The following is a 17,703-nucleotide window of genomic DNA, read 5'->3' as shown; positions in this document are numbered from 1 at the left end:
TGATTGACTGCTGCTTGGCTTCATCAAAATTTTTTCAGAAAGTGTGAGAGACAGCCAAGTGGAAACCATTTGGAAAATTCAGATGGCTTTTGGTGAAGATCTTATGGGGATCACACAGATTAAGGACAATTACAATTGGATTAAAGACGGCCCACAGCGGCGGATGGCGCGCCGCGAACCAAGCGGCGATCGACAGGCTCAAACGACCAGATCATTTCCAAAGTGAACGCTTTGTTGATCCGGGACGTCGTCTGACTACCAGAGAAATGGCAAGACAGCTGGACATAGCACTTTTTCGGCACATTCCACTGTTACAGGAGTTTTTGTAATGGAAAGAGGAGCGGAGAAATTCGCCACGGAGCCGCTCATGGCGTGGGACGAAAGCACCTCCGTGTTGGTCTCACAGGACAAGCTCTAACATGCCCAGCTCTTGCACCATTTGGAAAATTCTGACGGGTTTCGGTGGCTTTTCAGTCATGTGACTATCCGAGAAATTGTGGACGAGCTGGACATGCCACAACATGTCCTGTGAGGCTTCATCATGGCGTTGCTTTTTGTTCTGTGCCCTGCGCCTCCGTCCCGATGCGCAAATTCCTCCGCACGTCTTTTCATGACAAAAACTTCTGTAACAGTGGAATGTGTTGTTCATTTCCAAACTGGACGCTGTGTTTTATCCAGGATGTCATCTGGCTAGCACAGGAATTGTGAAAAGACGTGGACATCAGCACTTTTTCGGCACATTGAGACAGACGTGCGGAGGAATTCCGCACGGTGCTGTCACATGGCGCAAAGCAACGCCGTGATGAAGCCTCACAGTGTTGTGTGGACCGCTGAAGAGGAGGTACTGCTGGCCCACCACCACCAGAGGGCGCCCTGCCTGGAGTGCGGGCTCCAGGCACCAGAGGGCGCTGCCGCCACACAGGAGCAGCCAGGGTGACAGCTGTCACCCATCACCTGAGACAGCTGACAGCAATCATCAGAGGGGTATATCAGCAGGACGGCAGCTCCACCTCATTGCCGAGATATCGTTTCTACTGAGAAGGTAACGTGCTCAGCTGACTGTTTAACAGTGATCTTTGTGACTTTTGTGTTTTGCTCTGAGTATTTTCCAACGAGAGGTGGAGGTAACATACCTGCCGTTCGGATTCCTGGGTGCGAGCGCGCCCTCCTTTAATTGTCCTTTGTTCCTCGCCAGCAGTACCAGGTCCGACACGCGGAGGCAGTGGCCACCTGGGAGTTCGGGACTTGGCGGCTCCAGTATTCCCGGGGTCTGGTGGCGGAGGAAACCGTGTGGTTCCGGTTCTACTTTGGAGAGGCGTCTCCTATCTTCGAGCCTGCCCACACGACACCTGTGTGAATTCGACTTTGTCTATTATTGTAATCTGTTGTACTTGTTGTGCATATTCACAACAGTAAAGTGTGTTATTTGACCTATTCCATTGTCCGTTCATTTGCGCCCCCTGTTGTGGGTCCATGTACTTACACTTTCACAACACACAGGACATGTTCTGGCATGTCCAGGCACATCCACAATTTCTCGGATAATCACTCAATGGAAAAACCACCGACAGCTGTCTGAGCGCTATCTCAAAGCCGTCCTGTGAGACCAAAATGGAGGCGGTTTCGTCTCATTCCAGTAGCGAATCCATCGCTCAGCTTTCCATGACAAAATCTCTTGTTAAAAGTGAAATCTGCCGAAAAATAGTTGATGTCCAGCTCTTGTGATAACCAGAGAAGTTGCACACGATGGTCAGGGATCCATACAGCCATCCGTTTAGAAATTAAATGGTCGCTCAGCCTGTCGATGGTGGCTGTGGGGCGCGCCGCGCTCCGAAGCCGCTCTGGGCCGTCCTTAAAGCGACAGTAACACTCTCTCTCTCTTTGAAGCCCAGAAAATTTTCACCAAAAAACCATCTGAATTTCTCGAATGGTGTCCACTTTGATGTCCCTCACAGTTTCTGAAAAAATTTTGATCAAGCAATGCGGCAGTCTCTGAGCCATTCCTAAACAATGAAAAAATCGATGAGAGGGTGGACCACTCCTCACTCAAAGCCTGCTCACAGGCGAATGACGCAACCGACAGGCGTGAAAAAACTCACTCATGCGCACCAAGGTTCAAGCTTGGCTGACACAATCACACGTGATTCAAATCCATATGGTTTTTAAAAAAATAATAAGGTTGGATACTTTTCTAGTAGACCTCGTATATCTTACAAACGTTAGCAATAAATGAACACTTCTGCATTTAAAAATGCTGTTTTTGTCATCAGATAACACCTCTGGAGTGATTTACAAGAGTTGTGGCATGCATGCCCCGGGAATGTCCATCAAGCGACAAAACCAACTGCTAGTTTCCGTCATCTGTAGATTATGTGACCGTAGCTTGACTCCTGGAAATCAGCCACATGGGGTATGCAGCCAGTACATTCTGAGTGCCAGTCCCAAGCCTGGATAAATGAGGAGGGTTGCATCAGGAAGGGCATCTGTCATACAACAAGCCAACCCAACTATGCAAACTAAGAATCGAATTTCCATACCGGATCAGTCGAGGCCCGGGTTAACAAGGCCCGCCACCGGTGCTGTTGCCCAACAGGGTGCCAGTTGAAATTGGGCTACTGCTGGGCGAAGACGACGAAGAAGAGGAGGAGAACGTTTCCACAAACAGCGTGAGAAGAAGAAAACTAGAAGGGTGGAAATGAGAGTGGGGATTTTGAATGTTGGAAGTATGACTGGTAAAGGGAGAGAGCTGACTGATATGATAGAGAGGAGAAAGGTAGACATATTGTGTGTGCAAGAGACCAAGTGGAAGGGAAGTAAGAGCAGGAGCATTGACGGTGGGTACAAGTTGTTGTACCATGGTGCGGACAGGAAGAGAAACGGTGTTGGGGTCATTTTAAAGGAAGAGTATGTTAAAAGTGTGGTGGAGGTTAAGCGAGTGTCTGACAGTGTGATGAGTGTGAAGTTGGAAATTGAAGGGGTGATGATGAATATCATCAGTGCATATGCCCCACAGGTAGGTTGTGAGATGAAGGAAAAAGAAGATTTCTGGAGTGTGTTAGATGAGGTGGTGGAGAGTGAACCCAAGCATGAAAGAGTGGTGATAGGAGCAGACGTCAATGGCCATGTCGGTGAAGGGAACAGAGGTGATGAGGAAGTAATGGGTCGATATGGTATCAAAGTTAGGAATGGGGAAGGACAGATGGTAGTCGATTTTGCAAAAAGGATGGAAATGGCTGTGGTGAACACCTACTTTAAGAAAAGGGAGGAGCACAGGGTAACATATAAGAGTGGAGGAAGGTGCACACAGGTGGACTACATTCTTTATAGGAGATGCAAGCTAAAAGAAATCAGACACTGTAAGGTGGTGGCAGGAGAGAGTGTCACTAGACAGCATAGGATGGTTGTTTGTAGGATGACTTTAGAGGTAAAGAAGAAGAAGAGAGTGAGCTCAACAAAGGATCAGATGGTGGAAGCTGAAGGAGGAAGACTGTTGTGTGAAATTTAGTGAGCAGGTGAGAGAAGCACTGGTTGGAGGGGAAGCAGTTTTGGACAACTGGAAAAGTACTGCAGATGTGGTGATTGAGACAGCTAGGACAGTACTGGGTGTGACATCTGGACAGTGGAAGGAAGACAAGGAGACTTGGTGGTGGAACGAAGAGGTCCAGGAAAGCATAAGGAGAAAGAGGTTGGCAAAAAAGTTTTGGGATAGTCGGAGAGATGAAGAAAGTAGACAGGAGTACAAGGAGATGCAGCGTAAGGCGAAAAGAAGTGGCAAAAGTGAAAGAAAAGGCATATTGCGAGCTGTACAAGAAGTTGAATAGTAAGGAAGGAGAAAAGGACTTGTACCGATTGGCCAGACAAAGGGACAGAGCTGGAAAGGATGTGCAGCAGGTTAGGGTGGTAAAAGATGCACATGGTAATATGCTGACAAGTGAGAAGTGTGTGCTGAGAAGGTGGAAGGAATATTTTGAAGAGCTGATGAATAAAGAAAATGAGCGAGAGAAAAGGCTGGATGATGTGGTGAGAGTAAATCAGGAAGTATAAGAGATTAGTAAGGAAGAAGTGAGGGTTGCTATGAAGAGGATGAAGAGTGGAAAGGCAGTTGGTCCAGATGACATTCCAGTGGAGGCATGGACATGTCCAGGAGAGATGGCAGTGGAGTTTCTAACCAGATTGTTTAATAAAATCTTGGAAAGTGAGAGGATGCCTGAGGAGTGGAGACGAAGTGTGTTGGTTCCTATTTTCAAGAACAAGGGTGATGTGCAGAGCTGCAGTAACTACAGAGGCATAAAGCTGATCCGCCACAGCATGAAGTTATGGGAAAGAGCAGTAGAAGCTCGGCTTAGAAAACAGGTGAAGATCTGTGAGCAGCAATATGGTCTCATGCCGAGAAAGAGCACTACAGATGCAAAGTACAGAGAAGGTCAGAAAGAGTTAAAGTTAAAGTTACTCCAGTTTTGGTAAAAAGTGGTGCAAATTATTGGTTGAGCTAATAGGATTATTAAATGGAGTAGTTTTGACTGTGTTGAATGTTTGGGCTCCTCATTAAAGGTCAAACAGTGTTGAAGTCCATTGGATTCTATGACATGTGACATATGTTACCCCATAACATGATAACTATGGATGGAACATGGTGCAAACTATTCCTTTTTGAAACCCTATTAACTCAACTAATAATTTGCACCACCTTTTTACCAAACTTGGAGTAACTTTAACTTTTGACCCTTGTACAGACTGAAACTCACGTTTGTCACCATTCTTACTGTTTTTACCCCATAACTCCATAACATTCATTTGTAGATAGCCCAAACTATACCATTTTGGAATCGTTATGATCAGACAAATAACGTGGTATAGGTTTCAATATGATGAGAGCACCTACCTGGCTGCCTTTTGAAAATTCAAGTGGCAAGCGGGTTTTTTCAAAAGACTAATGTTTAAGGAGTATTTGTGCCAAATTTGGTGCTTGTTTCACCATTTGAACGATTACTTCAGTTATCTGCTGCACTAATGTAACACAGCGTTTCTTCTTTTAAAAAAAAATACATTTATCTGCTTGTTGATTTCAGCCATTTTACGCTCATGTTATAAGACAGTGATTGTGGCACAGCCGTAACATTTCCGTCTGGTAATCAGCACTAACAGGTTAGAATCCCATGCGTGGCATTTATTTTTTATTAACCAGGGTTATTTAACCACGGGGTTCTGTATGCCGTCCTCTTTTATGTATTATTTATATCAACCTCGTGATATTCACAAATTATACAACTGGTTTTTATTTTGTTTTCCTCCACATCAGTGGCATGTCCCAGCTGCTTGCACGACACCATCGTGTGCACGATACTGTCGCACCGGGCTCGTGCACGATGTTTTTGTGGTTCACTCATGTGAGCTGTTCCACCATGATTCGCCTTTATTTGTACTTATTCCTACTATCTGTGAAGGGGCCCTTAACAATACATCAAGACAATGAAGAAGAACACATGGCCACGTCATCCATGATGAAGTCCTTTGTTGACTTGGCCATCCAGTAAAACCATCTAGTTTTACACAGGCCACTCTAATCTGCGTTCACCACCACCCCCCACCCCCCACACACACACAAAAAACAAATATCCAACTCCACCCGCTCAGTGACTGAAAGATGCTACTGTAAAAGGAAATCACACTGTTTTAACAAACACATTTTGGTTGCTTAGAAAAGGGCTTTAGAATCACTTTATTGTCATTATACAGTGAATAATGAAACTGCCCTTGACTCCTCATAAAAAAATATAAAAATATGAAATATACAAATGTAATATGCAGATAAAAAAGGTATGCACAATGCTAGATGTGAATACTTAGTGTAGTTGTGCAACAGTTCACTGTGCAAAATTGCAGCTGAGGAAGATAAGTGTAGCGCATAGCTCAATCATAGTCCATATAGTTCCACCCACAGTTTGTAAGCTGTGTTTGTTTTATTGTGTTTTGTGTGGCAGCTCTTTTAGTCTTCTGATCAGGTCTTGTCTAGGTCTGTCTTTAGTAGTCTCCAACTGGTTTTATGACGGCTGAGGCGGCCCAGGTTTTCACTGCATGAGACTGCTCCAGGTGGACTCAGTGATGAGTCCTCCCCTGTACTTGGACAGGTGCTGATCAGGAAAACCACATTGTTACATCTGTGGTTGCAGTAAAAACCTGCACCTTCTGAGCACCTTGTGGAAACGATGACATTACCTGCTGCTACTAGTGTGATTTTGCACCCAGCGGTTCATTGGAGGTCAGATAACTGGTGACTTTCTTTTTGAGTCTGTGACTCTTGTTCCCATAAGGAAACTTCTCCATCTCAACGGGCATGATAACCGCTCACCAGCTGTACAATTACATCACCGACCATGCCAGCACGTACAGCATGAAGCCTCTGCGCATGTCCAAAGCTGCCGCTGCCACTGACAACAAGAAAGCAATTCCTGACCTGCACGAGTACGCACTCGTGGCTCTGTGGAACAGGTACACACGTCAGCGACACAGCAGGTGTCTTCTCTGTATATGAGGTGCTTCATTGAGACTTTTTCTTTTAGTTCTGGCTCCTACAAGGACCTGGAGGGCCTTCAGCGCCATGACGACTTTGACGTGTCTCTGCTGGTGTGCCACAGTGCTGCTCCATTTGAGGAGCAGTCAGACGGTGAACGGCATATGATGAGGTCAGGAACAAAATAAAGAACTTATCACAGAAAACACACTTTGAATTAGCACCAGGGGCTCGGTACAGTTAAACCCCCCTTTAATAAAATGAAAAATCAGTTTGATTTCCAGAACAAAAAATTATAAGATTCTTTATTATTTTGTCAGTATCATATTTTCGCTGTGTTTAAGTCACAGCTTTTATAAAATGCCTCTTGAAGAGGAAAAATATATATAAATTACACTGGAGTATGAATCCCACATTTTTTTCTGTATTGTCAGTTCATTCATTTAGAATTTTTGTGCATTGCTGAAGTGTACTTTTTATTATTGGCATTCATTTTTTTTTATGATGAGAGTTTATTTCATTTACTATTTTGATTCCTGGGAAAGTCTGACATGAATAATTATCATTATTAGTATTATTAATAATAATAGTAATAATAAACATTATTTTGTAGTATTATTACATCCACCAAGGACGTAATAAAATCACCTGTTTTTATTTGTCTGTCTGTCTGTCTGTTGGTCTGTCTGTTCGGAGAATTACGCCAGAACTACTTCACACATTTTGCAGAAATGATTAACACAGATACATATTAAGCCATGGAAAACTTTTTCTTAAATTTTGGAGGTGATCTGGATCCAGATCCACATTCTGGATCAAGTTTCACTTTATGTATTTTAAATGTTAAGTGATGTTTTAGAGGGACATGTGCAGTATGGGACATCTGCAGTATGGGACAATGTGGGATTAGTGCAATTGTGCTGATTTGCTGTGCAATGACAATAAAGGTGATTCTGATATAGTCTTGGAAGGATTACCTCAAAACTACTTCACGGATTCTGACCAAAGTTTCACCATGGACACATATTAGACCATGGAAGACTCCATGAAATTTTGGAGGTAATCCAGATCTGGATATGGATTCTGGATCAAGATTTCACTTTATATACGCTTCAAATGATTATGTCAAAACTACTTCAGGGATTCTCACCAAAGTTTCACCATGGACACATATTAGGCCATGGAAGACTCCATGAAATTTTGGTGGTGATCTGGATCCAGATTCTGGATCAAGATTCACTTTATATAGGCTTTGAAGGGTTACGTCAAAACTAGTTCATGGATTCTCACCAAATTTTCAAGACCATGAAAAACTCCATTCAATTTTGGATGTGATCCAGATATGAATCCGGATTCTGGATCAAGATTCACTTTATATAGGCTTTGAAGGATTACGTCAAAACTACTTAACGGAATCTGACTAAAGTTTCACCATGGACACATATTAGGCCATGGAAGACTCCATGAAATTTTGGAGGTGATATGGATCTGAATCGGGATTCTGGATCAAGATTTCACTTTATATAGGCGTGGAAGGATTACGTCAAAACTACTTCCCAGATTTGCACCACACACAGACAATAGGGCATGGAAGACTCCATTAAATTGTCAAGGTGATCCGAATCCGGATTGGCGGACGTCAGAAATCTCTGTTTGCTCTTGTTGTTATTATTATTATTATTAGTATTAGTAGTAGTAGTAGTAGTAACAAATGTGATTTTTTTTTCAATGTATAAGTCTCAAACTAGTGAAAAAAAAGTGTCACAACAAAATGTGTCAGAAAAATGTGTTATTTTCATTTAATTTCATCCCATGTTTTTAAGGCCAATCTTTTTCTTTGTCATTTTCAAAAAACTACACCATGTCTTCAAGAAATATCTCCATTCTCACAGATTCAGTGAAACCGCATGAAAGTGCTGTAGTACATATGCCAGGCCTGTATGTACGCCTGTATGCTGCGACACGTACTCCCTCCAGTGTGTCCTGGGTCTTCCCCGGGGCCTCCTCTCGATGGGACAAAGGGCAGCCTTGGCAGAGGTCAACGTGCACTGTAAACAGGCTTGACTTACTACCGGCAATGCGGACTAAGCTCCTGCTGCGGTCGTACAGGGACCAGATAGCCCTTAGCAAAGGACACCGGACCCCGTACTCCCAGAGCACCCCCCACAGGGCGCCTTGAGGGACACGGTCAAACGCCTTCTCTAGATCCACAAAGCACATGTGGACTGGTTGGGCGAACTCCCATGAACCCTTGAGCACCCAATGGAGGGTGTAGAGCTGGTCCAGTGTGCCGCGACCAGGACGAAAACCACACTGCTCCTCCTGAATCCGAGGTTCGACTATTGGTCGAATTCTCCTTTCCAGTACTCTGGAATAGACCTTACTGGGGAGGCTGAGGAGTGTGATCCCCCTGTAGTTGGAACACACCCTCTGGTCCCCCTTCTTAAACAGAGGGACCACCACCCCAGTCTGCCAATCCAGAGGCACTGTCCCTGAACGCCATGCGATGTTGCAGAGACGTGTCAACCAAGACATTCCCACAACATGCAGAGGCTTAAGGTACTCTGGATGGATTTCATCCACCCCAGGAGCCTTGCCACTGAGGAGCTTTATGACCACCTCGGTGACTTCGGCCTGGGTAATGGAAGAGTCCTCCTCTGAGTCCCCAGTATGTGCTTCCTCTTCGGAAGACATGATGATGGGATTGAGGAGATCCTCAAAGTATTACTTCCACCCCCCGACAACATCCCTAGTCAGGGTCAACAGCTCCCCACCCGCACCGTAGACTGTGTTGGTGGGAAGCTGCTTCCGCCTCCGGAGGCGTCAGACGGTTTGCCAGAATTTCTTCAAGGCCAACCGATAGTCCTCCATGGCCTCCCCGAACTCCTCCCAGACCCATGTTTTTGCCTCTGCGACCATGTGGCAACACGCTTGGCCTGCCGGTACCTGTCACCCTCACGATACGTTTGGGCCTGCCAGGTCTGACCGGCTTCCTCCCCTCCCAGCTGATCCAGCTCACCACCAGGTGGTGATCGGTCGACAGCTCAGCCCCTTTCTTCACCCGAGTGTCCGAGACACATGGCTGAAGGTCAGATGATACGACTACAAAGTTGATCATCGACCTCCGGCTCAGGGTGTCTTGATGCCACATGCACTTATGTACACCCTTGTGCTCAAACATGGTGCTCATGATGGACAAACTGCGGCTAGCACAGAAGTCCAACAACTGAACACCACTTGGGTTCAGATCGGGGAGGCCGTGCTTCCCGTTCACCCCCCTCCAAGTCTCACTGTTGCTGCCCACATGGGCATTGAAGTCCCCCAGCAGAACAATGGAGTCCCCAGTCAGAGCACTATCTAGTACCCCTCCCAGGGACTCCAAGACGGTACTCTGCACTGCAGTTCGGCTTGTAGGCCGAGACAACAGTGAGAGACCTGTCCCCAACCCGAAGGCATAGGGGACAGGTCCCTCTTGTTCACCAGGGTGTAAAGTTTATTTATGGAATAAATAATCTTTATGCCTCCACACAGGAGCACCATTAGATGTAATGTATTCATTTATTTATTTATTGGAGACACTTTGCTTTACAGATATTCAGGCCTTGCAACTGTGAACCATAACATGCAACATTTATTTAATAAAATAATTAAACTCCCAAATTGAATTAGATTGGACTAGGCCCAATATAACGGGTCACCAAAATAATTAATTTAGGGTTTAATACTTATTATTTAATTATTACTCGGGGCACCACCTATTGTTCTTTTTAATATCATAGGTACTATAATTTAAATATTAATTTATCAGTTTCAAATTAATTAAGCCGTCTCAAATTAATTTAATCAATCTCTGATCTGAAGTCTCAGTTCTCACGATACGGTTGACCAAGAGTTTCCTTCTGTACACGAAATAAACCACAGCAGAAAACATTTACAATTTAGACAAAAAATGAACATTTTACTGGCATTTTCTGGACAGTGATTGAAAATAAGTTCATTCATGGAAACAATTTTCTTACTCACTCTGAGACCTTGGAAGAAAGAGACAAAGCTTAAAACCTTAAGTAAATAAATCTGATTGGAACTTAGTGATGAATTGTGAAGCCAGTTATTAAGAAAAATATTAAAACAAGCATGAATATGTTCAAAAAGGAGCCATATGATTAAAATTAGCCACTTTGTATCCATAGACAACAAACCCTTTTTGTGGAACCTTCGACTGGGTCACTTAGCTGCTGTTGAAGAGTTGTTTGGATGGTCCGATCCATCCGCCGTGGATGTCCATGCTCCAGGCAGCGTGAGCTCACTTGGATCGGAGGGGTTAACTCAGAGGTGTCCCCGAGTGATCCCAAGGCTTGAGTTGGCTGGCTTTGCTGATGGTTAGCTGTTGGATTGAAATCAGCTCCGTAGTCAATCAATCAATCAATCAACTTTTTTTTTATATAGCGCCAAATCACAACAAACAGTTGCCCCAAGGCGCTTTATATTGTAAGGCAAGGCCATACAATAATTATGAAAAACCCCAACGGTCAAAACGACCCCCTGTGAGCAAGCACTTGGCAACAGTGGGAAGGAAAAACTCCCTCTTAACAGGAAGAAACCTCCAGCAGAACCAGGCTCAGGGAGGGGCAGTCTTCTGCTGAGACTGGTTGGGGCTGAGGGAAAGAACCAGGAAAAAGACATGCTGTGGAGGGGGGCAGAGATCGATCACTAATGATTAAATGCGGAGTGATGCATACAGAGCAAAAAGAGAAAGAAACAGTGCATCATGGGAACCCCCCCACAGTCTACATCTAAAGCAGCATAACCAAGGGATAGTCCAGGGTCACCCGATCCAGCCCTAACTATAAGCCTTAGCGAAAAGGAAAGTTTTAAGCCTAATCTTAAAAGTAGAGAGGGTATCTGTCTCCCTGAGTCAGCTTGCAGGAACCCAGAGGTAGAAGGTGTTTGTTGAAAATGGGGTCTGGTAGCTATAAAAACAATTGTTGGGGTCAAATTACCCCTCTGGGGCTGACCAAGCTTTACTAAATTATAAATAACTTTTTAATGATATGAGATAGAAACATACTGTTTTTTGCTGAAAGGTTAACTGACTTTTGAGCCAGTCATTGACCATCTTTTTACTCCTCATAGAAGCTGTGTGATGACGTGCGCAATGTGAGTGTCCAGTCGGAATTGGTTCACCATCACATGGTTTTCCAAAATCCAGTCGTAAGGCAGATTCACCTCACGTGAAAAGCCAAAGATTGTTTTCAGGAGTGATATGTTACGAGTTGGCCCGTTTGAATAGCCCCCTGGGTGCTCCAATGAGTACATACTATTGGGCTCCAAATGCGCCCTGCGCCATTACGCACAGTGATCAGTGAAAGCAGACGGAGCAGATGGAGAGCCTCTGATGACAATCTCACATGCTGAAACAAAGAGTGTGTAACTATCAGGATTGCTCCACTAGTTTGCATGTGAATGTTACTGGATAACTCTGTTGCTTTCTTGGCATAAAGCACTGTTTAGCATATCAATGGAAAACAAAACGCATAAACCATTTTGTATATATTGTTCAAAATGTGCATTTGTGTTTATTGTTTGAACCTTTTTGTTGTACAGTCTTTCACACAAGACCTCAAATAACCTTTATAAAGTGTCAAAACAATTGTTTATTATAGTTTGCTGTGTGTTTTGGAGTGGAGGGGAGGTGATGGTCTAGTGGTTAAGGTGTTGGGCTCGAGTCCAAAAGATCATGAGTTCCAATCCCCGCCTGACTGGAAAATCACTAAGGGCCCTTGGGCAAGGCCTTTAATCCCCTATTGCTCCCCGTGTGTAGTAAGCGCCTTGTATGGCAGTGCCCTGACATCGGGGTGAATGTGAGACATAATTGTAAAGCGCTTTGAGCGTCTGATGCAGATGGAAAAGCGCTATATAAAGGCAGTCCATTTACGATTTACCATTTGTTTTGAATAAATGTGTGTGGAAAATTATTATTACTTTTTCCTTCCTTATTTTTGATTGTAAACCTTTATTACGCTTATAAAACACAACAAAAGCATATGCATTATGAAAGCACAAGTTGTCCTGAAAAAAAGAGACATAAAACTTGATTGTGGGATGCAGGGAGAGCTGTTAACAGCAATAATAAAACAGTCGAGTGAACTGTCCAAAAAATGCCATCGGACCCCAGAGGATTAAAGTCTTTGTGAATTTAGAAAAAGTAAAACTTTAAGAGCGTTGAAAAGTTATAATAAAAGGAAAAGTCGCTTTTCTCTAAATTTGCTCTTAATTTGAAAAGCTCAGCTTGTAAGTTCTTGACGCACCTTAAAGCGCCAGGTTAAACTTTAACTCTGTCAAAAGTAAAGAATGAATGAATGCCACATGGTAGCTTAGCTTAACTTAGCTTAACAATGGGGCCTTGGCCCAAAAAGAAAAATTAAGCATTTACAAAGAAGAAAACAAAAGAAGGCAGAAGGGAGAGGGCAGTAGCAGAAGGGTCAAGTGAGGCTCTGTCCTAACTTCTTAAAGGGGGACTGATGTCACCAAACTCCGCCCACTTAGGGTGTGTAACTTTACCGAAAACCTCATGTCAGAGGGCAGGCAGAAATGATTCAACAATTTAAACACATTAATTAATTTGCGGTATACTATTATTTTAAGACACTCAAATGGACACATTATTCATCATCACTTAAACACATCCTCTGGGTTAAAACAGAATACTTCATCACCATTTGATGATGGAGGCAGAATCACACTTAAACAACATCAGTGGCAAGAACACATATCAATAAATGGAATGACTACATGCAAAGCATTTTGTTTGAATAATCACTGCAAACAAACATTATAAGTCTTTAGATATAAATGAAAGAAGTATTGATCTAAAATTTTATTTCAAACCAAAGGTCTTTTCCTTGGCTTTAAACCTCTAGATAAAAGCTGATTGTCAGGACAAAGTTTATGACCACGTGTTATCATGGGGAAGGGATATTGTCTTGCGGTCTTGAGACCTTAAAGTGGGTTCTTCAAGCCTGGAGAAGCTCAGATTCTGACGTGAAGCCATTATAATGTCATGTAATTCATAATGACCGAAATTTAACAGAGAAAAGGCAACGGCTTCCCTTTGAAGAACTTTGAATTACAGCTTTGTTTATCCTCTGCGCAGCAGTATTGGACCATCGTGGGACATCTCCAAAACTTATCTGAAGGATAAGTAGCTGAAAATTAGAAGTACTCCACCTTGCATGGCGTTATGCTCTCTCAGACTATAAGCATGCATTATTGGCTACAAAGAGGACCTATTACTCTGATCTGATCAACAAAACCAAACATAAAGTTCTTGTTCGACATGGTGGCAACACTTATTCATGATCAACCACCTGTAAGTCCTCTTCTTTTACAGCACAAGATTTCTTAGATTACTTCAAGAAGGAAATACAAGACATTAGGTTAAACATATTTCAGCATGCCTTAACCCAGCCACTACACCCTGCTATTGAGGTGGGCGCCATTACTGAGGTATTATCTAGATTTACAGAATTTGATAATATCTCAGTAGGCATGCTGATGAAACTCGTAATGTCAACAAAAAGCGCAACCTGTTTATTTGATCCTATACCAACAAAACTGTTTAAGGACCTGTGGCCCACTCTTGGGCCGACTGTGCTGGAAATGATTCATCTTTCTTTAACTTCTGAATCTGTTCCTAAATGTTTCAAATCTGCAGTGATTAAACCATTACTTAAGAAACCTAATCTTGTCCCTAGTGTATTGAAAAACTATCGGCCAATATCAAATCTATCATTTTGCTCTAAAATTCTGGAAAAAGTGGTGACACTGCAGCTCGTGGACTATCTTACTGAGAATAATCTTTTTGAGCCACTGCAGTCTGATTTTTGAAAATATCATTCCATAGAAATGGCTCTCACTAAAGTGGTGAATGGTCTTCTACTTGCAATGGATTCAGACACCACTATGGTTCTGGTGCTGTTAGAGCTCAGTGCTGCATTTGGTACCATGGATCACCATATTCCACTCAAAAGGATGGAGAATCATTTTGGGATTACTGGGAGTGCCCTGCATGGTTGACATCATACCTGACCAGTCTTTCTCACTGTGTTTTGTACAGTAACACTACCTCTAACCTTAGTGATATGAAATTTGGGGTTCCACGGGTCCATCTTAGCCCCCTGCTTTTCTCCCTTTATATAGCACCCCTTGAGCACTATTTGCAGCATTTTGGGATTACCTTTCAATGCTATACTGATGATACTCAGTTATACATGCCGATAACTGCTGGTATGCTCATCCACATAAAATCCTTAGAAGATTGCCTTGTATCAGTGAAAAGCTGGATGTCTTGCAATTTCCTACTTTTAAAATCAATTTTACCAGCTAACAATTAGCCTAGGCTTGTGTGTCATACATCACACTGACAAAGTGATTAACCTTGGGGTAAATTTTCATCCTACGTTGTCGTTTGACCTCCACATTAGAGATATTACGAGGACTGCTTTCTTCCACCTGCGAAATATAGCGAAGATTCGTCCCATCCAGTCTATGGCTGATGCTGAGACCCTGATTCATGCATTTGTTTCTTCTAGATTGGACTACTGCAATGTTCTGTTTTCTGGTTTACCACAGTCCAGGATTAAGGGTCTCCAATTGGTTCAAAATGCTGCTGCGAGACGTTTGACAGGAAGCAGAAAGTTTGATGACAGTACACTCATTTTGGTGTCTCTTCACTGGCTTCCTGTCCCTGTGAGATCAGATTTTAAGGTTCTGCTACTAGCCTATAAAATTGTTCATGGACTGGTACCTCCCTACCTAGCTGACCTAATTAAACCTTACGTACCAGCCCGGGCTTTGTGTTCTCAAGGTGCAGGACGAGTTAGTGTCCCTAGGGTGAATAAAAAGTCTGCGAGTCACAGAGCTTTCTCTTATGGTGCCCCTGTTCTGTGGAATAATATCCCCGCATCAATAAAACAGTCAGATGCTGTAGAGGACGTTGTGTAAAATGTAAATAAAAACAGAATACAATGATTTGCAAATCCTCTTCAACCTATATTCACTTGAATACACCACAAAGACAAGATATTTAATATTCAAACTGATAAACTTTATTGTTTTTGTGCAAATATTTGCTCATTTTGAAATGGATGCCTGCAACATGTTTCCAAAAAGCTGGGACAGTGGTATGTTTACCACTGTGTTACATCACCTTTCCTTCTAACAACACTCAATAAGCGTTTGGGAACTGAGATTGATATAACGCATATTTGTATCTGTCTGTACTACGTTGTGCACCTTCACAACATTAAATTGTTACTTTTTGGCTATTCCATTGTCCCTTCATTAACGCCCCCTGTTATGGGTCCGTGTCACGACACTTCCCCAACAGGATTTCTCGGCCAGCATCATGGATTCCGAGGGGCGTCAACTCCTGCCTGAACGGCCAATGGAAGAGCAAGGTGCACAGGCACCAGCAGGAGGCGTGTTAGGGGAGCTGCAGCAAATACTGACCGCTTTCACTGCTCGGTTGGATCTGGTAACCGAGCAGAACGTTATCCTCAATCGGAGGATGGAGGCTCTCACCGCCAGGGTGGAGGCGTGGGATCAAAGCGCTGCTGCAGCACCTCCTCCTGCTGGTCCTTTGTCAGACACAAACGTTCCACTGGTCGTTCAGCGACCCCCCCCCCCCCCCCCCCACCATCCCCTGAAGCATACATAAGCCCTCCGGAGCCGTATGGAGGTTGTGTCGAGACGTGCGCGGACTTCCTAATGCAGTGCTCCCTCATCTTTGCACAGCGTCCTGTCATGTACGCGTCAGATGCTAGCTGGGTGGCTTATGTTGTTAATTTGCTTCGAGGAGAGGCACGCGCCTGGGCTACGGCGCTCTGGGAGCAGAACTCACAGCTCCTAACGTTATACGCTGGGTTTGTAAGGGAGTTCAAACAGGTTGTTGATCATCCCAACAGAGGCGAGACCGCTTCGAGCGTGCTACTGTCAATGCGACAAGGGCGCCGGAGTGCAGCCGAGTATGCAGCCGACTTCTGCATCGCGGCTGCGAGGCCCAGCTGGAATACCGTTGCACTCCGCGCCGCCTTCATAAACGGGCTGTCTCCGGTCCTGAAGGAGCACGTGCTGGCTAAGGAGGAACCGCGGGATTTTGACGGGCTTGTCGACCTGGTTATACGCTTAGACAACCGGTTAGAGGAACACCGTCGGGAGCAGGGCGGGGGGCGTGACCGGGCACGGGCCGTCCCTCTTCCTTCCGGGTCCGAAAGGGTGCTGTCGTCCCCACGCTCCACAGCCAGAGGGCCCCATGTGGCTACAGCTCCCCCTGCTGACGAAGCTATGGACACGAGCAGGGCCATCAAATCAAAGGACAGACAAAGGAGGCAGGCCCGCGGGGAGTGTTTTTTCTGTGGGTCTAGTGGTCACATACAGAGGAACTGTCCCAAACGGTCAAACTACAACGCCTGTCCTTAGAAACTGGGCTAAGGGTGGGCCATAACACGCATGCGGGGGAACCCCAAAAATCAGCACGAATCCCAGTCACAATCCTTTGTGAGGATTTAGTTAGGATTTAGGATCATTAGTTACTTCATCCAAACCATCAACATGTTTATTAGACCCCATTCCTACCAGGCTGCTCAAGGAAGCCCTACCATTATTTAATGCTTCGATCTTAAATATGATCAATCTATCTTTGTTAGTTGGCTATGTACCACAGGCTTTTAAGGTGGCAGTAATTAAACCATTACTTAAAAAGCCATCACTTGACCCAGCTATCTTAGCTAATTATAGGCCAATCTCCAACCTTCCTTTTCTCTCAAAAATTCTTGAAAGGGTAGTTGTAAAACAGCTAACTGATCATCTGCAGAGGAATGGTCTATTTGAAGAGTTTCAGTCAGGTTTTAGAATTCATCATAGTACTGAAACAGCATTAGTGAAGGTTACAAATGATCTTCTTATGGCCTCGGACAGTGGACCCATCTCTGTGCTTGTTCTGTTAGACCTCAGTGCTGCTTTTGATACTGTTGACCATAAAATTTTATTACAGAGATTAGAGCATGTCATAGGTATTAAAGGCACTGCGCTGCGGTGGTTTGAATCATATTTGTCTAATAGATTACAATTTGTTCATGTAAATGGGGAATGTTCTTCACAGACTAAAGTTAATTATGGAGTTTCACAAGGTT

At 44.0% G+C, this 17,703-nt stretch overlaps 1 protein-coding gene across 1 annotated transcript in view; it reads left to right on the top strand.

Annotated features, from left to right (window-relative positions):
- szt2 (SZT2 subunit of KICSTOR complex) overlaps positions 1-17,703 on the top strand; it is a 701,839-nt gene that overhangs the window by 668,439 nt on the left and 15,697 nt on the right. The window contains 2 exon segments of the mRNA XM_034179252.1: positions 6,312-6,489; positions 6,561-6,683. Coding sequence (XP_034035143.1) covers positions 6,312-6,489; positions 6,561-6,683 — 301 coding nt within the window.

This window comes from Thalassophryne amazonica, chromosome 10, assembly GCF_902500255.1.
Source record: "Thalassophryne amazonica chromosome 10, fThaAma1.1, whole genome shotgun sequence".
NCBI classification, from domain to species: domain Eukaryota; kingdom Metazoa; phylum Chordata; class Actinopteri; order Batrachoidiformes; family Batrachoididae; genus Thalassophryne; species Thalassophryne amazonica.
Note: the sequence above shows the minus strand (reverse complement) of the source record. Positions and strands in the feature narration are given on the sequence as shown.